The sequence below is a fragment of the Schistocerca cancellata genome, chromosome 8, assembly GCF_023864275.1.
Source record: "Schistocerca cancellata isolate TAMUIC-IGC-003103 chromosome 8, iqSchCanc2.1, whole genome shotgun sequence".
In the NCBI taxonomy this organism is placed as follows: Eukaryota; Metazoa; Arthropoda; class Insecta; order Orthoptera; family Acrididae; genus Schistocerca; species Schistocerca cancellata.
Genome location: NC_064633.1, coordinates 339,689,671 through 339,715,290, shown reverse-complemented (window position 1 = coordinate 339,715,290; position 25,620 = coordinate 339,689,671). Strand labels below are relative to the sequence as shown.

At 42.2% G+C, this 25,620-nt stretch overlaps 1 protein-coding gene across 3 annotated transcripts in view; it reads right to left on the bottom strand.

Annotated features, from left to right (window-relative positions):
* The window catches only part of LOC126095327 (Hermansky-Pudlak syndrome 5 protein homolog), a 100,021-nt gene that overhangs the window by 50,129 nt on the left and 24,272 nt on the right, over positions 1–25,620 (bottom strand). For all 3 annotated transcript variants that reach the window (XM_049910134.1, XM_049910132.1, XM_049910133.1), the window contains exon 4: positions 6,076–6,309. In XM_049910134.1, the coding sequence (XP_049766091.1) occupies positions 6,076–6,309 (234 nt within the window). The remainder of the gene's footprint in view (positions 1–6,075; positions 6,310–25,620) is intronic.

The window sequence follows — 25,620 nt, the reverse complement described above, 5'->3', positions numbered from 1 at the left end:
GATGCTGATGGTCCCAATACATCATACATGCTAGAGTTATTTCAAGAAAAACATACATAAACAAATGAGACAGGTTTCTGACTTCTTGTCAAAAACATTTGTAAATTGAATTTCAGTCTATAACAACATACTTTTCAAATAAAAACTGAAAATCACTTCTATGTGTATTTTCCTGTTACAACTAAAACTGTAAATATTACTGCAGACAACAAATAATTAGCGGTGACCGGACCAACAGCAGCAACAATGGCAGGCGCGCCCCTGGTGGAGGCGCGAGCGGCGGAGGCGCTGTCGGTGGAGTGGTGGGCTGAGGCGGCGGAAGCAGCAAAGCCTTCAGTTCTGCCGGAAAACAACCAGCGGCAGAAAACAGAGGACGGCACAAACGGATCTTGTTCCGGTGTCACTTGACAATGCCGGAGGGACCAGAAATGACAAATAAGGTGCGGCCAAGATGCACCCCTGCTCTCAGCGCTGCCTGCCAGAGAAAACGCGAATGAACACAAAATCATGTGGCACCAAGCCAGAATGAGGCGAAGCAGCAGGAGCACGCGGCAGTGGGTGCAATAGCTGCAGGAGCAACCGATGGAAGCGGCTATGTACTAATTCCGCTGGGGAACGGGTGCTGCACGGCTGAGAGCTATAGGAAGCAAGGAAAGTCCACAGTGTGCGCTTGCGAGCATGCGTTGTGCGCTACTTACTCATCTTCGACTTAAACGTATGCACAAAGCGTTCAGCCTCGCCGTTCGACTGGGGGTGGAACGGGGCTGAAGTCAGATGGCAAATGCCATTAGCAGCACAGAACGCTTCAAACTCTGAGGACACGAATTGGGGGCCATTGTCAGAGACAATAACTTCAGGAAGGCTCTCAATACAAAAAATAGACGTCAAAGCCTGAACAGTACTCGCAGATGTCGTAGGCACAACAAAAGGAAAGCTGCTGTACACAGCTGAGTGGCATAGAAGATAAAACCCCTGTATGGTGCTTTCGAGCACCATTAGATAAAATGTAATTTTGACTCTACTTTCTGGTGACCAAGCTCAAGCACAGCTCAGGCCATACCACTGTTTTCAAAGGACTGCACCCAATTATAGCTTTCAGGTTGTGAATGTCTACCTGACCCTTTGTCAGTTGCTGCCCTTCATATCTAGTTTTTACGATTACTTCAAAAGAAATAACTGTAAATGTATAACAGGTCACAGTGCTATTGTGTAATTGTGGTGTGCGTATTTCTGAGATATATATGTGTACTCACTAGTTTCTTTCATTATTTTTCATTCTTCTCACAAATATGTCACATCTGCTGAGTGAGCAGGAAATTTCTGATACTTTAATGAAAGAATTGAAGGATTCTGGAACAGAGAGAGAAGTACCCATTTGTGAATAGTATGAGGAACATTCAGAATCTGGTACACTGTTGCTTGACTATTTTCACCACCCTTATTAGTCCTACTGATACTGCTGCTGCTGCTGCTTCTGCCACTGCCGCCGCTGTTACAGTTTCATGTTTCATTTAAATTGTCTCATCTTTTTAGAGAGGAGTGTGGTGATGCTCTTGCAAAGGTTCTGACAATCTCCACTCAATCAAGTACATTGCTGCAGCATAGTTGTCTGCATCTCCAACACAGAGATGGTAAACATATCAATATGAGATGACTGATGCAGCATTAGGCTGGACATTCACTGACCAACAACCTGTTGTGCCACACTTTTTAGAAAGTAGTGGAGTAAAAGTAGTAGTTGATGAGAGCTCCACTCCACTGAGTGTTTTCAATGTTTTTCTTCATTCTGTCATGAAATGCACAAACTGGAATGCAAAGACACTTCATGAAAAATTGAAGACAGACCCATGCTACAATCTGAGAGTGTTAAGTTTTTATGGGTAACTGTGAAGCTAAACAAAATGTATATGGTTTTTGTCATAACTATCCGCGTTTCTCATGAAGAAACTAAAACCGACAGATTACTGTTCTACCAACAACTTCGTCTCAAACCCTTTCACAGAATCCGTAGCGAGCATAAATATGTTGAAGGTCACATAGTAAATTCTGCATTTTAATATGTAGAGGCCAATATCAGCATGGTACCAACCATAAAATCAGACATATTTCTGATGATTTATTTAAGAACTCTTAAAAAAACCCTTTTAACCATCTGCAAACTTCGCAAAGGCATATGTGGATTTGGTGGATGGTTGACATTTTGTGTTTATGTAGACAAACCTGATAAATATGGACTAAAAATATTTATTGTTTACGATTCTGAGACTGACTGTGTTCTTGTCTTTGGAGTTACATTGGTATTGATCACAAGACGATTCTGTAAACAACATTCTTCCGCAGCCTGTTTTCTAATTATTTGAAAATTTCATGTTATTTTCATTGTCAGATTTTTCAATTCTCCAAAAGTGTTTGATTTTCTGTGGCAAATTAAAATCAAAGTCGTAGAACATGCTTGCCTCATTTGAAAGAGGTCACGCTACTCACATTGACAATTTTACAGATCTGTGACAAATTAAAAATCGAAGTTGTTAGAGCGTGCATACCCAATCATAAAGAATAGTGGAAGGAAAGTGGTTTCAAAGAAACAGAAAACGCAAGTGTACATCCGAGTACAAATCACTTCCTTTGTTTGTACTGGAAAGGTGTGAGAGATGCACTTTTTCTGTTCTCTAAATAAAAAATGACAAGCACAGATATTACTGTTTGTACAAATAACAATGTATGAAGGAAAAAAACTGGATGCAGTTATTCTCCATAAAATGTATAATAAGAGGGGACAGTAGACACCTTTTTGAACCAAATTGGTGTAGTGTTTACTCATTTGCTGTCAGTATGTCCCACACGAGAACAGCTCCATCACCTGCCTGAACAATGGACCAATAGCAAGAGGGCTACATCACCTTATGTGGTTTTTGATATAGCTATAATTGCCACTGAAACACACCAATTAAGCCACAGTTCAGAAGTTCAGGAGCGCTTTTTCCATGCTTTGAGCACCCAATAGCAGTGTCGGAGAACCCCGAAGTGAAATAATAAGCAAATGAAGAGCAATAAACTTTTACTTGTCAAAGGATGGCAGATACAAATATGAACAAAAGCCAACAGAATGAAAGTGGTGCACAGAATCTGCCGCAATGTAGTACTTTCAGGTTCTAGCATGGAATGGGTCTCTGTACCCACCATGTCTCTGCACCTGCACACTTAAAAGGCAACACAGCACCTTCCCCCACCCCTACCATACTACCCTTCCCCCTCCACATCCGATACCTCTTCCTTACCTCCACCACCCACCCCAGTAGATTGTCACTCACATCAGATGCAGTCACAGTCGGGCTCCAGCTCCTGGATACAGTGGCTGTAAGTGTGCGAGTTGTGCTTGTAAGAATGGGGATGCAAGTTTTCAGCTTCATAAGAACAACTTTGTCTGAAAGCTTTATATTTTACCAGTATTCTTCATTCTGCTTGTCTGCGAATAAATGCCATCTCTGTGTGGTCGGTAGCAATCTGTCCTATCCATATTGTTATTAGACAGGAAAAAAAAATCTACTCACAAAATGGCAGCAGGAGAACAGACATACAACAAAAAAGTTTTACGTATGAGAGCTTTTGGAGCCAGTGACTCCTCCTCCTCCTGGCAGGATTGAAGGGGAAGGAAGAGGTGTGAAGGAAGAAGACTGGGGAGGTTTAGAAAACTGAGTAGAGTTCAGAAAAGACGCCCAGAATCCTTGGTCAGGGGAGACTTACCATATGGGATGAGAAGGAAAGACTGATTGTTGGGGACAGCACCGGATAAGACTCTGTGTGTGTGTGTGTGTGTGTGTGTGTGTGTGTGTGTGTGTGTGTGCGCGCGCGCGCACGCACTCCTGCTGCCACTTGGTGAGCAGATTTTTTATCAATACAATTACATTACATTGTCAAAAATTGATTATTTTCGTTGTCATACTATCCACATTGTTGGACTTTCCGTTGTTTGGTTATTTAATAACAACATCCTAAAACATGGCCGTCCAAGAATTTGTCTTGGGGGCCATACCTTGGCAACAGTGCCATATTGCTCAGCCTCACTGCACATATCCCCTAACACTGTGGCGCGCTGTCTGAGTGTAAAGAGGATGAAGGAGGAGGAACTGCAAAGACACAGCATTTAAACGGCAATGCAGTCTCACTGGGTACTACTCTGTTCTATATTTCATGTTTCTCAACAACATATATCACAAAGAAAACAGATTTTCAGTATTCTTTTAATTATTTTTGGCATGCTGAAGACATAATATAATTTTTATCCAGTACAAACTGTAGCCATAAGGATAGACACAGACAACTTCACAGATTTTCGCACTCAAGCTGCCACGTAACAGTAACACACTTAGTTTCATAATTGAAAAAAGGTCCTTCACACAATTATGTCGATTGAAATGCTTTAACACTTTTGCAACCTCATTATGGGGAAGTAAAACTCTACCTGAGGAACACAATGTAGATGTCCAGCACAGTTTTGATGCAAAAGCAGTTCTCATAAAAACAGGAATTACCTTGCACATCAATCAGTTACTTCTGCACATGCACAGGGGTGCTTCCAAATGAAACAGCAAGTGGATTTGAAAACAGCTAGACAACAGATATAAATCTGACAGTATCTTCAAAACGTTTAGGGATATATGCTTATAATGCTCTCCAGCCCCCTATGAATTCTTCAAATCTCGTGTTTCCTTTAACGGCAGTGAGCTTGCGGAACGGGACTGTGTTTCTCAGAATTTGTCAATTCCATAACATGATTTATTTTTAAATGGAGCCCCATCAAATCAGAAATAAGGTCCCCCCCCCCCCCTACCTTGCAATGTCTTACTGTGGCCATGTGCAGTCACAGACTTAAAATGCAAGGTCGCAGTCCATTCCGGATGTTCTAATTTTTGTTCTTGCACTCCTTTTTGCTAAATAAATTCAACAACAGCAAGTTTTTAAATCAAAAAATCATTCCAGACATGCCCTACAACTTAATCAATGTACTTTAAAGTAATATATAAGTCTCCATACTCTGTTCAGTTCCATCAAACTGTTGCAACTGACAGTGGAATAGCGGGTGCAACTTCAGAAATTTTACAATTAATACCACTATTTTCTTCACTTATTGCATGCCTGCAAATTAACACAAAGTACTTCTTCATTTACAAAACAATGAATTCCATCTGTCGTAAATTTTTGCTCTTTCATTGTCAACAATATCCTTAATTTCTTTCTGCATGATACTGTAAAATCATTTCATATTAAATTTGCAGTACCATTCACTTATGCAACTGCATGACAGATCTTGAGACTTTTCATCCTCTCTTCTGTTATTCCTGCTCATTTTTAAGGGTTTTTCCACGATAGACCTCTACACTTTCTTTTTCTGTAAACTTCCACTGGACCTGTGAACATCCTTCATATCACAAAAAAATAGTGAAGGGTAAATAGTGCTGCATGATTCTGCCGAATTGAAGAGAGTTGTGCCAACCAAAAAATGCCACACTGCAGTAATCTTGTGCTGTAGCAAATACTTCCAGGAAGAAACAGCCAAAACCGAGACATACATGCAATCATAGAGAACTTAGTGTAGAACAGTCATTTACTTTGAAATTTTGTGACTGGGCGTAGGTTAGTTAATGGTAGGCATAACCATAACACCACCAGTTGTAAAATTTTGAAGTAAATACCTGTTCTACATTATGTTCTATATAGTTGTAATTTGTTATTTATTGCATTAATGGCAATGCCAGTTGGGAACAGAACTGCAGTAACACAATTTGTTGATAAACTGTGATAAGGAAGCATTCCAAATATTGTTATTTATCTTTTGATACCTGGAGCACTTAGTTCAATGTCACAGACATCAAGGTTACAAAATCTTTAGTTCAATCACTAATGAAGGGATGTTATAGATTTATAATACCTCCATAAACCCCTAAAAGAGTGCAGGTTATCATGAAAAACAACCACATATGTCATCAACGCTCCCACTATATTTTTCAATGGATTTCACTATGATATTAGCGAAGTGATGATTATATTATGTCTCAAAAACCTCTGAACACTTACCAGCACGGGTGCACTGAGTACTGACACTCGTCCCAAGGCATCTCCAATGTACAGCTCATTTTGAGCACCCCAACACAAGGCAGTAACTTCAGTACCAACATGTTCAGATGACTTGTGCAAATGACGTGATCCAGCTACATGGTTCCGCTCAAGCATACACACTGCTCCCTTAACAGTGGCAAATGCAAACAGCTGCTCATCAGGAGAAACTGTCACATGCTGAATAGGCCCCTCCTAAGAGTAACAGAAAATAATTTAATTACTGCTTTTTTTCCAGGCAGGAACAAAGCTACATCAGTACTCTGGAAAGGAAAAAAGTTAATTAATGCAATAAAGTGGAAAGTAGTAAAATTATTTGAGTGAGAGATGATACAAAAAGACTGAACAGGTCTTGAAAACTTCTTCGAACTCTTGGAATGACTGAGTCCTTCAACTCGATCAGTGTTGAAGGAGGTGTGCCTGGCAATATCCCATACAAAAAGAATACCAAACTAAAGCAATTGCTCATATCACAGTATTATCTTACGAATATTTCAGTCCACTAGTACTCCACATAATCAATGGATATAATCCTGAATCATTTAACTGCTCCAGGAGAACACAGACAGAGAGAAAAAATACTTTTTCCTTTCTTAAAGTGATAACACGGTGTACGATCATATTAGACTGATAACAATATTGTGTGTGTTCCTTACGATCAACATACTGCCACTGAGCAGCGCAAGACTTTTGGGTTTTACAGCAAGATGTGAACTACTACTTCTTTTATTAGTACTTTTATCTACTTTTGGTTACAAAATTTTTCATCCTATTTCAATGAAATGATGATCAAAGAATTTCAATCCATGAATGATGTTTTAAAATGCATATTTCATGACTGTAGTAATTTTCTCCACTTACATGAAACAGGAGTATAGTTATTTACTTTTGTTTTATTTGAGTCTACAATTTATTATTATATCACAGCTGCCCACTGTTGTTTTTATTCATCTGTAGAGCACTTTTACAAGGATATTGGACATGGCATGGTATTACAATTTACGAATAACAAAAATAACGTAATTCATATACACAGACATTTGTGCTACTTCACTCATTTTATCCTTTGTGCCCAATACCATTTTGCAAAGAAATTATTTAATAATGTAAAAAACTATTGCTATACTAGTCATTCATTTCTCACCCCCATTCACCGCACGGACGCACGCACGGACGCGCACACACACACACACACACACACACACACACACACACACACACACACACACACACTCTTTCACTATAACACTACAAAACCAGCTGATGTGAGGACCATAGCGATGATGGTTGGTTCCCATTTTGTGTGCCGAAACTTCCCATTTTCTAGCCTTAAAAACTGAGCAACCATCCCTCCATAGTAAGTGAGATGTTGAGATCAGAACAAGAATAAGGTGTTAGTTTTATGCACTGCATAGTTTTGGGAGTAAGTTTTTCAGAAAAGAAAGAAAAAAAACACAGTGAGAAAATGTTATGGAAATGACATGTGTTTTATTATTGTTAAAGCATTACATTTCTTACCAAACTCATACTCTGTTATTAAAAGTAACATTCACTGTACAGAATATATTCCTCAATAGGTACTTTTAAGTGCCTTTTTAAATAAGTTTGTTTTGTAATCTCTTAAATTTCCTTGGGCAATTTATTTTACAGTTACAAAAAAAAGAAAAAAAACTGGTTTCTGTTTTATGTTTATTGATTCTTGATAAATGTGAGACAGAGCTGTTTGTGCAGTAACTATCAATGTTATTCTTGACGTATACAACAGATCAGTGAACTTACTCACATGGTGTAGTTAAAATTCCCAGATTTTTTAAAAGATCTTTACAATGAGCTTGACTGCTATTTTTAGTTATTATTCTTATGAACTTCTTCTGTAGTCTGAAACCTGTGTTCAAGTTTTGTGCTTTTGTTCCCCAGAAAAGAATTCCATAGCGAATAGACACTGACTGCAGGCCTCCTGTCTAGGAGGCACCATAGGGAGGGGTCCAAAGAGGGGGACCTATCACTGGCAGATGCCGAAGAAGGGGGACACTTCCCTGGCTGGGTAGGGCTAGCAGCATCCAGAGGGGAGGGCATGGGACCCACAGAGGAGAAGGAAAGGAGAGCGAGGGGGACTGGGATAAGGACGGGGGAGGAATAGCAAAGGATGTAACAGAGGCAAAGTTAGATGTTATATACACATAGTGAAGAGGGTTATATTTCAGGTGAGCCACAGTGTACTATAAACGATGAAGGGACTTCAATCTGCCAAGTGTGGAAAGATGTACTTGTGAGAAAAACGTACACGGGCAGCGGAACACAGGAGAATCGTGGAGATTAACATGTTTGTCGAGGTGAATGTGAGGATTTTCAGGTGCCCAGTAGATGCAGTTGTGGCAGTTTACAGTACCATTTTGTTTGAATTGTCCCTCATCAGACCAGATAACCATGCAAAAATGTTCATCCTTGCAAAGCACGCCTTCAAACCACTTTAAATACTCCATCCTTCAATCCGGTTCATCCTCATTCATAGCATGGAATTTGCACTTTCCACTTTGCAGTCTTCAGATTTTTGTTTTATGCTTTATTAACTTACCCTGCTTTCACGTGCACGGTGCTTCACGGATTTCTGAGCCGATCTAGTAAAATTTTGCAATGCAGCAACTCTGGAAGCTGGATATGTTGATGTTTTTGGTAAGCCAGACGTTTCCTCATGCACAACCTGAAGAGTATCATCAGTTTCAAATTTATCCCGAATGATACATTACTGTACGTGTTGGTGGCCTAGATCTGTACACATCATGCCATTGCCGTTGTACCTGCATCATGTTTTCATACTTCCAGTACCACTTCAATATGTGTTTGCGTTGCTCAAATGAAAATATTACTTCATTCATTGCTGCACTATCAACTGCTGGAAAATGCATGCTAATTTCTGTTGAGAAAACAATGGACTACTCTACCATGTAAAATTGCAATGATATGTCACTTTGGTCCAAAGATATTATCTATCAAAAAGAATGCACATTTTTCTGGACCCTTCTGTTGTGTATTTCTCTTACACATTGTGCAGGTTGTTTTGTGGTGAAATGAGAAATTTCTGTTTTTGCAAGTTTAATTTCAGTTATTTTTGACCGACGTCTCTACCTTCCCAAGTGTTTGCTCGGGACAGTGGATTAACTCTTCATTAGTTTTACAGTGCTCTACTGGTGTTAAGTTATCTGCATACAGGATGGTACCATGCTAAACATGCATGACTATCCCATTCACTGGGTGGTCCTAAACTATATGTCAAAAATGTAAAGGCACGTACAAGGAGCCTAAATAAGCAGATTTTGAACACAAATGAAGTGTGCGATAATGACACATTACAATGCTAGCTTGTACAGTGGTATGAATTACAGGAAACCGTAAAGACATGTAAAGACAAATAACATCAAAGATTTATTAATAGTTTTCGAGAGGTGCTCGAAACAGTGGCAACCAACAGCGATACACAATTCGAAGTGACGGTGCATGAATCGGCATACATTAGGAAAGATGTCAGGCATTTTGATCACATGACCAGCAACAATAGACACGCAGGCAACTAGCTGTTCTTCAGATGAGACGGGACTCTTGTACGCCAGGCTTTTCAAATGACCCTGCAAGAAATAATCCACACAGGTCAAACTAGGAGAACACAGTGGCCAGGAAAATGGACCACCCCATCCTATCCACAGCTGGTCATAGACAGCATCCAGCTGATTCCTGATGTTTTGACTGAAGTGAGCTGGGGCTCCATCATGCTGGAACCATATTCATCTGCAGGTGGCTAGAAGAACATCACACAGAAGTTCTGATAAGAACTCCTGTAGGAAGATGATGTACATGTGGCCAGTTAAATGACAGATAGAATGTACAGTCCTATTAAGTTATTGTGCACTATGCCTGCCCAAACATTAATGGAAAATTTTTCTTGGTAGGCATGTGCTGTTGTTACATGTGGGTTACCATGTGCTCACAGCCGAGAATTAGGGATGCTAAACATACACAACTGTGTAAAGGTAGCCTCATTAGTAAATAAAAGATTTGTAGGGAAGGTTTCATTGGCTGCAGGTCACTGTAGGCACCAATGAGCCAGGTGGAGACATGGAAGATAATCATCACAGGGCATTGCTTGTACTCTCTGTAAATGATACGGATGCATTCCACCTTCATGTAAAATCCTCAAAATACTTTGATGGCTTACACCCAGCACACGTCCTACAGCTCCCGAGCTTGTCAAAGGATTATTCTCTACTTTGTTTAGTATTATTTCTTTTATTTAGTATTATTTCTTTTCTTATTATTTTGCAAAATCTTAGAACACCAGTTCCACGCCTGGAAACATAAAATGAGCTACTCGTGCGTAACTCTCTACGAAGATGCTCGAATGTTGGGCGATCCAGCCGATTCCTATCCGAGAATCACTCCCTGTACATCCTTTGAACAACTAATCCATTTCCTTGTGCAGCCCCATATACAAAATCTATGTTGGCCAGCTCTGCATTGGGGAAACGATGCATGCTGACTGACATCCATGCGGGAAATAATGAAACACTAGTCATCAGTCCGCTCTAATTCTAATGGCTCAATGTGGCATTAACACACACACACACACACACACACACACACACACACACACACACACACAACCACACACACACGTATTCCTATATGACATCTGCTTATTTTCATCTGCAATCCAGGATGCAACCACAGAAATAAACACCCATATAATAAAAAATGAAATATTTGTGAGATACATCATCGTAAACAAATTGCAGCAATTTAAACATTATTACTGTTAGTTCCTGCCTAACCAAAACCTCAAAACCAACAGACTCGCAATAAAAAACTAAATTTTGTAAGAAGCAGTGTAGCAACTATTTCAATTTTTAATAAGAACCTCTCAGAATCTTTTACAAACGCAAAGAGGGTGGTGGTGGTGGTGGGGTGGGAGGGGGGGGGGGGGGGAGGGAGGGAGGGGAGATGAAAGTCTGCAGCAGGACACGAACTATCTTCATACCTAATGCAACTTCATAATATGGCATTTCTAACCATGTGGCTACACGGAACACATGGCAATAAGCATTTTAGATATTGTGTTACTAGCTCATCACGGCTATTACTGCCAATATGGTAGTAAGAGCCATTACTACAAATCATACCACAGATGTTGAGTTTGTGATGGATCTTCAATGAGCTGTTCCCTTTAACTGGAATGGTGCCATAACACAGTTTCAAATAGGGAAATTAGCATTTACGCAGTGCCCATTTTGATTTGTTTAAACAAATGAAGAAAGTACATAAATAAATTTACAAAAGCAGAAATATTACTTCAGGATAAAATCACCACTAAACTCCATAACAATGTAACATATGCTCATGAAAATATTTCACAGAATGTAGAATGTGTATTTGATTGTGATATCAGGATTCTTAAATAATGTTTTCTCTTTGGATTTCAATTAAGTGTTTTGGACTGTAATCTTTGACCACAGATGTTAGAAGACTGATGTTATCAGGCATGGAGGTAAGAATAGAAGGAGACGCCATGACGTCACAACTGTGATGCTATGTGAAGCCGAGGGTAGCCATCTCAATCCGACCAAAACATTGCTGCTGTAAGCTTGTGTGCATAGGTTTGTCGCTCGCTTTTGGAAGGATTTTGCGCTATTATGGTGACTTGTATGGTGTTCGGATGTACGAATCGTTCTGATTGTGATGCGAAATCGAAGGGAATAACATTTCATGTGTAAGTTGTCTCGTTAAGTGTGATTTTACAACTTCATTGTGAATGAACGTGTGCTACATCGGTACTTGTACTATAGCGTGTTTTTCTCCTGTATGAGTTTAGATTTCCTAAAAATGAAAGTCGGAAAGCTCTGTGGGAGAATGCCGTGAGGAGGAAGAAATGGCATGCGTCTAATTGGAGCACTATATGTTCTCAGCATTTCCGAGAAGAGGACATAGACCGAACTTCCCTTTCAACAGTAAGGCTCTGAGAAAATGCTGTACCCAAAACATTTGCAAAAGGTATGTTAATTCAAAGAATTAAATTCTTAGTTTTCAAGTTCACGTTTCAGTATAATACGTACGTATCGTCGATAATCAAAGTGTTGAGTAACTCACTTTGTCTTCATCATGTACCAAATTAAAAGCTAACACTACATTAACTGGCGTAAAGTATAGGCCTAAACAGGACACTGTGTAGATTTGCCATTCTATGTACCGTATTTCAGTAAATATTGGTGGTAATGAACAGTGTTTCCCAGTAGTGTAACATAACTGAAATGTCCCAGTACATATTACAAACAAGATGTATTTATCGGGCTTTGGAGGGAGGGTATAGCTAACTTAGTTTTCAGTTTCTATTATTTAGTTTGTGATACACGATTATTACTGAATTAAGAAAATTGTATCATTTACATTGAAGGCTAGCTATTCGTAATATTACATTATAAACTATTTTTAATCAGAAGAAATGCGGAATTTCGCCTTTACGAGATTTTATTTTAAACAAAAACTTTGAAACAACCAATCTGATGACGTTACATGCATATATGGTGCAATTAGCGACTGTAATACACGCAGCGCTATAGCACACTGGCAATGTTTTGGTCAGAGTGTCATGGCAGCGAGCCACGCCCCCATGGCTTCAAAACGTAGTACAGCTGGGGTACGTAGCGCCATCTCCCCTTATTCTTACCTCCATGTTATCAGGTTTCTTAAATGTTTTATTCTCTTTGGATTTCAATCAATCACAGTTCCTTTGGTAATTTTGATTGTTTCTAGCTTTTGAACGTTTGCTTTTAGGATACTGACTAGTCTTTGCTGGTTAAATTTGAGTGGTTCATAGTTTCTTTGGTGATTTCATTGGTTTGTGCAATCTGTATAGTTTGTGTTCCAGATAGATTTGTTGTTTCCTGCATTCATTTACTTGGTATCTGTAGGATCTCAACAGTTTGTTTCTCCATTACATTTATAATTTATTTCGTTCCTTTACTTGGCATTTGTTTTGTTGTCTACCAGATAAATTATTGTTTAGCAGCATCTATAGCATCTCCCAGTTTTGCTTCAGCTGTAGATATGGCAGTCATTACCTATCTTGAGTGAGCCAGGAGATAGCACCATCTGCATGTACAATAAAGCCCACTAGATATTGACCAGTTCTGTTGCACCCTCCACAGGCCACATCAGCATAACAATCTGGTGCCCCATTGCTAAAACTGGACAGTAGATTATGGCTAGGTCACATATACCAGTTAAATACCAAAATATTCATTTTAATCTCACTACATCATCTGCTGGTGCTGAGTGAAGTGTTTGATACATGAAGCTCACAATGTAAGTCAAATCGGGACCCATTCCAAGCAGCAGAAACATCCGTGCTCCAACTGGTTGTTCATAGGTGATGTATCTGGTTTCTTTACAATAAATGCTGAAAGAAGTTTGCACTCCTGAAAACTGAACTGCTCCAGAATCTTCCTTGCATAAGTTTGCTGACTTGTCTAGACTGCACCATCATTAAATCTTGAGTCTGAGGATGCACAGTGCTGGTTTCATGATGATCTTGAATCTAATTTTCAACTCTTCAATGAACTCCTGGCTTCCTGCTGCTCACTCACCATAACTAACCCACCATCTACATAAAGAGCAAAAAACAGTTTGTCACCTTCTCTAATGTACAAGAAGAAATCTGCATCACTTGCCTTGAAACCTGCTGACAAGAGAAATCCACAAATGCATTTATTCTCTAGCATCTCAGTACCTGCTTAAGTCCATACAAACTTCACCTAGATTTGCGAACACATTCTGTGCCATCACTGTATCCTTTTGGCTGTTGCAAATAGATTACATCTAAATCCTCGTATAAGAAAGCAGTAGATATGAATCAAATGCATCATCTCAGTTGCACCAACACTTAACATGGAACAAACTATGCTCAGTTTAGCTACTGCACTAAAAGTTTTATTGTAGTCTATACCACAGTGCTATTAAACCCCTCGATGACAAGTCTTGCTTTACATAATTGGAAGTCATGGCAACAATTTACTGTCTCAAAAATCGTAAAAAATTAAAAAAGTCTGGATTATGCAAATGGAAGGTTAACTCATTTGTAAACATTACATATAGGGAGACATGAAAACACACACACACACACACACACACACACACACACACACACACACACAACCATACAGATACAGCACGAGAAAAAGAAACATGAAAACAAGGTGGTTGTCGCAACCCTGTTTTACTGTCAGTTGCAACAGTACATAATAGTACATCACAACCTACACACATTTCATGGCGTCATCAGGAGTCCCCCCAAGAATCGACAATAATGTAACATTACACTAGATGGCAGTCTTTTTCCAGGAGAATGAAGTGCAGCCATTCAGGATGAATGTTGTCCAACTTTAACAGCATTCTTAAGTAAAGACTGTAGTTCACCATGGGAGAAATGCACGACAATGCTTGTGGAAGCGGTGGGGAATGTTGCTCTACCGCACCAAATAGCAGCTCAGTTGGTAGATGCATTCAGGCATGGCAGAGCTGCGACAGCAGACATGCAACAATGTGGGCAGCCTGTCAGTGTGCGTACAGACTGTGCTCTTAGCCAGATTGGCCAGTGCTTGGAGAACAACAGAATGGACGCTGTAAGAATTACAGTACCATAATGGTACTGAGGTTGTTGGTTAGTGCTTCAGGATGCAAAAATACTAATAACATAAGCACCTATATCAAAATGTAGCAAAAAAGAAGTATTAAATAAAAACACAAGATGAAAAAGGCAAAACCCAATCAAGCAACTTTACAAGAGGAGCAACTAAGGACAAGGACAGCCCTAGGGAAAATTTTTCAAAACATTGTTGAGATGGCAGAGGTCCCCACGAAGGGGAGGGAATCAAATTTGCTTCACCATGCCACTGCAACAAATAAGAAGTAAGATGCGATGGACAGAGCGCACATCATCTGCTAAAACATCCGACAAGGCAGACAGCAAAAAATGGGCACCGGATCAGAATGTGGCGCACCACCAAGGGTTGAGAGAAGTAAGCATAGAGTGGGGCAGGGTCGGCACTTAATAAATGATGGTGACTAAAAGACAGTGTCCTATAAGCAGGTAGGCTAGAATTATCTCCTCGTGATGTGAGGACCCAAAGTCGACAATGCTACGGGAAGAGGTTTATGTCCCGGAGTTTGTTCTCCTGGAGAGAAGACCACTGTGCACTCCAAGGTCATACTATATGAAGACACACAGTGACATGAAGATCATCCGAGGGAATGGAATGACTAGCAGCCCGAGGGAGAAGAGCTACAGCCCTTGCATCAACATCAGCAGCCTCGTTCCCTGGCACATCGACATGACCAGTGACCCACAGAAACACCACGTTAACTCCCCCAACAGTAAGCGAGAGAAAGCATTCTTGGATCCGTTGTACTAAAGGGTGGACTGACTAAAGTGCACTATGGCTCTGAACAGCACTGAGAGAATCATAGCAGACGACACAATTTGGAAGCTCGTTTGAGCAAATATACTGGGCGGTATGATAAAAGGGTGTAGAGCTCCGCGGCAAAAATCAAGCACTGGTCAAGAAGCAGATACTGAAAAGGGTCATCGCCAAGTAAAAAGGCACACCCAACACCATGGTCAGTCTTGGAACTTTCAGTGTAGACGAAGACACTGTCCCCAAGCCATGCGCCAAGAGCGAGAAACTCGCTGCAATACACCAGGCCGGAAGTAGTGTCCTTAGGAAGTGAATAGAGTCTGAAATGAGCACATACCTCAACACGAAGTGAGGGCGGTGAAGAGCTTGCACCTATGGGGAATGTAGCATAAAGCAAAGCTTTCAAAGCAGAGAGAAGATGGGCACAGCCCATACTGGTGGTCAAGGGAACCATCAAAAAATGGAGCATAGGATGGGTGACTTGGCATAGAAGACAGATGACTTGTGTAACAACTGAGAATAACATCCCGCTGGTAAGACAATGGTAAGTAAAGGGTAAGTAAGAGCGTAAAGAGTCTCAATGGGACTAGTATAGAAGGCACCAGTGGATAAATATATCCTGCAATCGTGGACGGTGTTAAGACATTGTAAGACAGACGGACATGCAGATGAATATACAATACATCAATAATCCATTTTCAAATGGGCAAGGGACCGGTATAAATGGAGGAGGATGGTCCAATCCGCTCACCAGGAGGCACTGCATAAAACATGTAGAATATTGAGGAAGCAAGTACAACAAGCTGTCAGATACGAGACGTGGGAAGACCAAAAGTGTTTCCTATCAAACACAAGTCCCAATAATTTTGTTGGGTCAATGAATGGAAGAAAAAATGAGCAGAGACATAGGAATGCGGGAAGAAACTACTGATGCTGCCGTATGTTCATACAAACAGCGAAAAAGCGGAAGCCATTGTTGGTGCTCCATGAGTAAACATGATCAAGAAATCACTGAACATGTAGCAGGTTCATTGAGAGCTGCACCAAATTGCAAAGTCATCAACGAAAAGAGAACCTGAGATACCTGCCACGAAACAATCCATAACGGGGTTAATGGCTATGGCAAATAATATGACACTGAGCGCACAACCCTGAGGCACCCTGCTCTCTTGAATAAAAGTGTCTGACAGAGTTAAGCCCTCCTGTACCTTAAAAACACAGTCTTTTAAAAATTCCCAAATAGTAAGGGGCAGGTGACCTCGGAAGCCCCACTCATACATAATACAGAAGATATCCATGCTCTAGCAGTTGTTATAGGCCTTCTATATAAAAAAAAAAAAAAAAGGGTCACAGTTTGGCATCCCCCCCCCCCCCCCCCCCCCCAAAAAAAAAAATCGTGGAATGTAATTTAAAAGCGCAAACTCTGCTCCATACGCGGATTGCGTAGCAGCATGCCTCAGTCTGCCAAGAGATGGGGGCACATCATGACTAGGAAGAGGTGCGAGGTATGGAACATTCTGCAGCAGTAAGGATAGCATTTGGGTCATTCCACGTCAAAAGGACCACTATTAAAGGGTCTTCCCACTTGCCCATCTCCAAATCTAATGAAATCTGGTGTGAAGGTTCTACACAGGCTTTGATGGTTATATACCAAATTTCAGTCCAGCACCTTCAGTGGACGAATTTTTAGGGGCTTTTAAAGAGAGGTTACTCATGTTCGCATCACATACGGAGGTGCAAATGTGCCAAGTTTGCTAGGCTTTTTTAAAAAGTTCTAGCAGACATCTGGTTTAGTATACATCAGATAATTTTTTATGCTGAACCACATCACAGCAAAAGTTAGGGATTTAACCACACCTAAATATAGATACCAGCCTGTAAGCAGCTAAAAAAAAATCGTCACACTATTCTGAGAACCTAGGTTAGACCGACCACTGATACTTTTCATATGAATGAATCACACCTAAACTTCAGAGGGTTATTCCTTCCTATGATGTCTATATGTGGATCAAATTTAATTAACATTGAGTGCCTAGATGAAAAGATATGCATCTGCAAAAGGTGGCCACAATTTTCTATGTGCAAATTGTAGGGAATTTTTGGGAGGAAATACCTCAACAGTGTCAACGCTTCTAACAGCGGCGATTCGCGATTTCGTCGCGGCGTCAAATGCAGGGCGTTTCTCATCGTTGGCTGTACCTCCTTTTCCACCTTACGACGAGACGGCGGAAGACTGGTCTGATTATGAAAAACGTCTTCGATAGCACTTCTTGGCATTTCATGTCACGGACGAACAACCATGTAAGTCTCTGTTCCTTTCCTGGATTTCACCTCAAATGTATCGGTTGTTGTCGCAATTGGCTCCTTTGAAGGATCCTGCGTCTTTGTCCTTTGCTGAAATGTGCTCCCTTCTGTCTGTCTATTTTCAAAAGCAAACGCATGTGGTAGCCTCTCGTGTTGCCTTTTATCGTTGTCAAAAACAACCAAATCAGTCCTATCACGCTTGGGCTGCTGAACTTCACAGCCTCAGTCGAAAGTGTCAATTTGTTACTGACGTTCACAAAGAATCCTATGCCGATTCCATGGTACGGGATGCTATTATCCGGTTGGCGCCCGACAAAGAAGTTCGGCAACGTGCCCTTCAGTTGGCGAATCCGACTCTAGATGAAGTTCTCTCCATTGCGCAGTCTTTTGAAATTTCTCGTGCCGCTGTGGCGCAAATAGAAGCGTGGGGTGACGTCGGGGAAATACAACCTCTGTGCGCTGTTGACGACGCGTGCGGCGCGTCCCCGCCGGCCGACGTGGCCGCAGTACGCTCCCACGCGCAGCCTCGGCCTAGCTGTAAACAACCCACTAAGAAACTGCAGCAAAATCCCCAGCAACTTCCTTCATGTCCGCGGTGTTTTACAAAACATTCACGCGAGGATTGTCCCCAATGTTGGGCTGTGTGTCACAACTGCAAAAAGAAAGGTCATGTGTCTTCCGTTTGTAAATCCGACCGCATACATGATGTTCCACGGATGCCCAACAGAAGTATTCTCAAATTGAGAAAGAAGCTTTGGCCATCATTTATGCTCTTCATAAGTTTGGTGTTTTTCTCTATGGCTCAAAATTTCATCTTGTTACAGATCACAAACCACTTGTTTCCTTGTTTCATCCATCAACGTCACTTCCCGACAAGGCTGCACACCGCCTCCAGCGTTTGGCTCTTTACTTGTCCCGTTTCAATTATGAGATTCATTTCCGGCCAACGGCTCAACATGTGAATGCTGATGCTTTGTCTCGCCTTCCCATGGGTCCTGATCAGGCATTCGATAGGGACGAACTTTTGTGTTTCCACCTGGATGTTGCCGAGCAGCGGGTTGTGGACGGGTTCCCCATCACTGGGGACAGGCTGGCGGCTGCTACGGGTTCTGACCCAACCCTCTCCCGGGTTTTACGCTGTATTCAAAAGGGTTGGCCAGATTGCCCGTCCACTAAGACTTCTGATCCGTTGCGGAACTACTACACTTTGCACTACCGCCTCACGGCATGGTGTTATCCTCCTCTCCACTGACAATGCTTCGCCGCGTGTTGTGGTACCTGTGTCTTTGCGTGCTTCGGGGTCTTGCGCCTCCTTCACCAGGGGCACTGGGGTGTGTGTCGCACAAAATCTCTGGCGCGCCGTCATGTGTACTGGCCTGGCATCGACTCTGAAATCACACACATGGTCGCTGCCTGCGGCCATTGTGCGTCACAGGCCGCTGCCCCGAAGTCATCTTTGTCACCGTGGCCTTCGCCTGAGAAGCCCTGGGAGCGCATTCATGCTGACTTTGCGGGACCCTTTTTAGGTACTTATTGGCTCCTCGTAATTGACGCCTATTCTAACTTTCCTCTCATTGTCCGTTGCACATCACCTACCACCGCAGCAACCACCAGTGCTCTCGCCCGCATTTTTTCTTTGGAAGGTCTCCCCTCTACTCTTGTTACTGATAATGGTCCGCAATTTGCCTCTTCCGACTTTGCGGATTTTTGTGCTCGTCACGGCGTTACGCATGTCACGGCCCCGCCGTTCCATCCACAATCCAACGGTGAGGCTGAACGACTGGTCCGCACATTTAAGGCTCAGATGCGGAAACTTCAGACTTCTTCTGCTGCTGATGATGCGCTTCTCCAGTTCCTGGCGTCTTACCATTTCACCCCCATGGGTGATCACAGCCCGGCTGAGCTCTTACATGGCCGACAGCCCCGCACGCTACTTCATCTTCTGCGGCCTCCCACCTCACGGCCGCGGGTGCCTTCACTTGGCCGGTTCACCGCCGACGACCTCGTCTGGGTACGGGGATATGGCAGGCAGCCAAAATGGAGCCCGGGCCGCATCTTACGACACCGTGGCAGACGTCTGTATGAAATCCAGACAGACACGGGTGTTGCAGTGCGTCATTCGGACCAGCTTCGGCCTCAGGTGCCAGCAACGCCTGTTCCGAATGCCGCCACACCACCTTTGGCTCTACCTGATGCTCGGGATCTTGGCATCTCTCAATACTCACAACGCAGCCCTTTCACCGTCATCGCGATGCCAGCACCAGAACGGATGCCACCAGGAGACGTGCCCATGCAGGAACCGGAGGATCATCCTCTGTCAGAGTACATCTACTCGCCTCCTCCTCCAACGGACGCCGACACATCGCACATGTCTCCTGTCATATCAACTGGACTTGCCGCAACGGGCGGATTGGTGCATGGGGCCCCAGCAGATTCGACCCCTACGTCTCCTGTCATCTCGACCCGTTATCATCGGGGACACTTCCGTCCGTACGGGAAGCCTCCTCCTTGAGACTTTACGGCGAGTCAAACAACGCCTATGGACGTTAGCCATCTCCAGGACACCTCCATCAAGACCAGTGCAACAATTTCAAAGGGGGGAAAAGTGTTGTGACTCACCGATTATTCAAAGTGCCGCCACGCAATTACGCACGTCCTCTACGTGTGGTGCTGGCTGCCAGCCATGCAGCAGCTGCGCCACCTAAGCGACCAGCCGAGCAGCGGCCGCTAGACTGAGACTCAGTGTAATCGAATGCCGACTTGTACACAGGGCAACTTACTCAGTGACTTATATGTGTTGTTGTGTTGTCCGAAATATGTGTTAAATTTGAAGATTTAACAATGCACCCTAACTCTTCCGTCATCCATCACCATACCATGGATTTTATCAATGATATCTGGAGACGTAAACTCCACAGGGCGTCCAGAGCATTCAGCATCACTTGTGCCCATATGCGCACTCTGAAAATTTTGAAACCACTTATAAACTGTCCTAATCGAAGGTTCAGAGTCATGGTAATATTTATCAAGCTTCTCTTTAGTCTCCTGAGGCCTTTTGCCTTTCATAAAGTAATCTTTAATCACCACACGAAATCCTTTTTTGTCCATTTTTTGACAATCACTCAACTTCCTTGATTCACACAAATGCCAAACCCAAAGAAATAGACCAATATGGCTGAAACTTAGTGCGCGTTCTTTCCAAAGATGCTACTAACTTAACATGACCTCAATACGCACTAGTGGTGCCATCTCTCTGACTTTTCGAACACCCCTCATATGTCCAGATTCCCAATGAAGAAAGTCCCAACCTGATCTTAAGATTTCAGTGCAGTTTTCAGGATGAAAATTTTCTTGGAGTACCAATACTGTATTATCTCATGTCTGGTTCTTTATTATGGCATAATGACATACATGCCAGAAGATGAAAATGTGCACTTGAAATTCAGTGAATAGTTGAACCTAGACAACATTGTGGAACAAAACACTTCATTTCTATCAAATTGATTGCCTCTGGGAAAAACATTAATAAAAGCCACATTTATTTATCAAACTGACAAAAATAACTTCATTATTCTGCAAAGCGACTGACTGCCATAAACGTGGAAATAAAATCAAATCAGAAAACAAACAAATAACATATGACAGCCTTATGTAATTATGTGAATGTATTTTAATTCACTCAATAGCTCCCAACCACAGAAATCCATTTTGTTTTCATTTGATGTGAGAAGTGTAAACAAAGAGGAAACATCAAAATCACTAAACGTAAGCATGGTTTACATGTAGACTAGCCCCCTCTGTACTAAAACCCAGACCCCTAAGCGCGTGCAGCAATCTGGCAACTTGAGTGTACCAGAAAATTTTTTAAGCTACCATCTGGCTGCTTGTCGCTACTGCTGATACAGCTAACAGCCACACTTCAAATAGCCGGAAGTGCGAGAAGGTACTGCCCATACGCAACTACTACGCATGTGTGTGAGCCCACCGGCAACTGGTCAAACGAATCTAATGTAAACAGTTGTGATGTCATGCATGTCGGCAGCAGTCTATTGTTATCAAGTATTCCACAGTCTTCGTCCTACAGCCTTTGACACATTTTGCCACTTATCAGGTCTTACCAGCCAAAATTACAAACATTTAACTGAATCCTAAAACAATGAAAAATTCCCAGAATTCTAAAAAATTTCCAGGGTTTTCCTAGTTTTCTCCAAGATGAAAAAATTCCTGTTTTTTTTCCACATGTCCCAGATTATATACACAATGTTCATAGTTTCTGAAAATTTCTTCTTAATATTCTCATTGAAGTGACATTCAGCATGCATCTTACTCAGAATAAGAACCTTTTTTTTCTTTTTGTCTTAATATCCTGTAGGAAGATTGTCACCCAATTTGTACAAGTGTGTTGCATACAATCCGTCAACTCCACTTCGCACCACAGGAGGGGCCTCTTTCAGTGATCTCCGCATAGTACCAACTAAAATAGTTCATTTGCCAGATTCACAGAAGTGAAGAAATTGTCATTCGTGATGTTAAACGATCACAGTTGAGGACTGCCTGTGCCAACTTCATAAGATGGTGACCAAGACCCTTGGTCAGACCAAGAGTCTCATGTCTGCCGCAGTGAGGGAATCCGTTCAGGCAGCAGCACTTCTCAGCGTCACACAAAAGCCAGTATTTTATCCCATATTTATCTGGTTTCTTTGACATATACTGTATGAATGGGCAGTTGCAAGGATACAACACCCATCAGCAATCATGTTCTCACCTCGCTTGTGACAGGCATGCAGTATATAGGTTCCATATTTCTGAAGGAAGGCAAAATTTATCAGTTTTCTTGTGTTGTCTCCTTGATGATATAAAATTAAGCCTAAGAAGACAGCATGTTGCCAGTCCGTAGGGAAAGGAAAGTCGCAGTGATACATAACATCATCTGACCTCCAAATTGTTCATATTTCAGGTTATTTTTTGTCCTAAACTGCCATAATACACTTCAACATCTCGTGAATCACTTTGAGCCATGCTCAGAAACTATTTGAAGTCTGCAAACCAGTGTTATTGAAATCAAATTACATTAAACTGCACATGGGTAAAAATGGCCTACATGGTACATCAAGTATAACAGGTAAATTTTTCGTACTTCTAAGTAAGCTATAGTGATGAAATTTTGACGAATTGTGTAACTCCAGAAACGACTACAAGTCACAGGAGCGTTTGGTCCTGCAATGATTATGAAGGGGGCAGTACCTTCTGCATCAAAAATGATTCATGTGGCACTCCTGGTGTTAAATTCAACTTCTTATTGTATTTGCTAGCATGTTTCAAGTTCTCTTCTCAACACTTAATTGCACTACCACAGTAAAGAGGGAACATGGTGCTATTTCCACTTTCGTGTCAGTCATGCAGTGAGCCAACTTTATTGTCACACCTGCCCACTATTCACAACATGTGCTACGGTGACAAGAATTGATGAGGCACACATCTGCAGTAAATATATTTATTCTACACAAAAGAGTAAATGAACAACTGACATGTGAAATGTTCACAATGACTACTAACTTGCGATCATGACACTGATGGCCTCATGACCATGATAGGTCCACTCAAACACTGACCTGAACGGTACACACTTCTCAGTGACGTGGACCAGAACGAATCAAACTTTCTTCGCCATTGCGAGGTGCTGTGTACTTCATGGACATGATAAAATGAAAGCGAAAACAGAGAGCACCAAGCTAACTTCAATACATGCTAGCAGAGCCCTCGCATTGGACTCGATTTGTGGTCCATCTGCACTGTACAGTGGCACAGCTCACACTGCCTGTTGCTTTCTGCTGACTTGCACCCTTGACACCACACTGCTGTCAGAATTTTGCCTATTGGTAAGTGTGCGTGCTGATGGATACCTGACACAGCTAACTTGTGCCGGCTGTGAACAGCTCTGGCATGTTGACACGTTTCTGCAACATGGTTGCACATAGATCGCCCTTTGGAGAGCAGAGCTATGGAGCTGTAACAAGGCACAGGCATCCAGCCTGCATATGGCTTGTAGACAGATGTTTGGGTTTCACGCACATCATCGTGATGTCAGTGCAAACACCATGACGGTGAGCCACCGGTGACTGAACAGGCGCACAGTAGGTGTGTCGTCCTGCAGCTGGCTAGTGACAGTAGTGGCACGCAGTGCTAGCCGCAAACTGCTTGTAGTAACGTGTAGCTGACCTCACGGCTGTGAGTAAAAAAGGCCACCTAGAAAAGCACTGATGATAAAAGGTAATGAAATAAAGCATTCATGGGCTGCACTGTTCAGAGTTCACTGACACACACAGACACAGAAGCATGGTGTGGGATTCAAACTGGCCTCAATGCTTCACCATAGTGGAACCACATAGTTTAAGCGAAGTGTCTACTCTCTTGCAACACTGATCTCATCACGACTTGAACTTGGGTCCTGGAACTGCAAAGGACAAGCCCAGCGGCACAGAGTGCGATGCCCAGAGCTTGATGGCAAAGAACAAAAAAAACAGTGTGGAAGTTTATCCTGCTTAGACACCAGATACCGTACAGACACAGGGAAGTAAACACGAGTCCAGGAGCTGCAATGGACAAGCAGCCAGCCATGTGGTAGTTGGTGTCTGGAGCTCCAGTGGAGCCGATGTGCTGATTATGTGGCCTGCTGGAGACAAGGCACCTACATCAAATGGTGATGAGGTCCCAGGTTGTAACCCGTTAAATGCCTGGGTTGCAGGCAGGCTGTGCCGCATGGTGGGATGTTATTATGATGTAGCTTGGCCATTTGAAGCGGACACAACAGAATGAAAGCAAAAACTTGGGCAGTGAAGTCTGTAACTTATGGGCACCACTGCTTACATGCAAGTCATGCAGTGAGTTTGCTCTAATGTTGCACCCACACACTATGTTTAGGACATAGGCTATAGTGATGGGACTTGATAAAGTACATATTTGCCATAAGTATATTTATTCTACACAAAAGAGTAAATGAACAACTGACACATGATATATTTACAATGACTACTAATTGGCAAAAGTGGTAAAGGTGTTTGCACGATAATTCCACTCGAACACTGCCCTGGAGGGTGTACACTCCTCAGTGCCCAGTGCGTCAACCGATCCCATGACAGAGAGAGAACAATAGACCTGTGTCCGGAACAAAGCAAGCTATTTCCATGATTGCAGGGTGCCATATACTTTGCTGATGCAATGAAATGCAAGCAGAAAATAATGGAGATCATCAAACCAACTCGATGCACGGCTCGCATTGGGCTTGACAGACTTAGTCTGCAGAATTGTGCAGGAAAAAAAAATGCATCTGCACTGTATGGTGGCTCAGCTCGCACTGCCTGCTGCTTTATGCAGACCTACTACACCCATGCACATCACACCGTTGTCAGGACTTTGGTTATCGGTAAATGTGCATGCCAACAAATACCTGATGCAATGAGCTTGTGCTAGCTGTAAGCAGCTCTGTTCCATTCATGCATTTCTGTGGCAAAGCTGCCACACAATCTTCAGAAGAATATCGGAATGGTATCCATACCCAGTTAAATTTAACGTGAACATATTATGGCATTTCTCATGTCAGTTGATATGGTTGGGTACAAGTTTCACAAGACTTGAGCACAAAGTACATGTGCAGCCACCTAGGGGAAGTTCCACGATGATCACTGACTCTACCAATTAGTATTTGTGGAGGAAAATATCTATTGTGATTGACAGATGTAATATT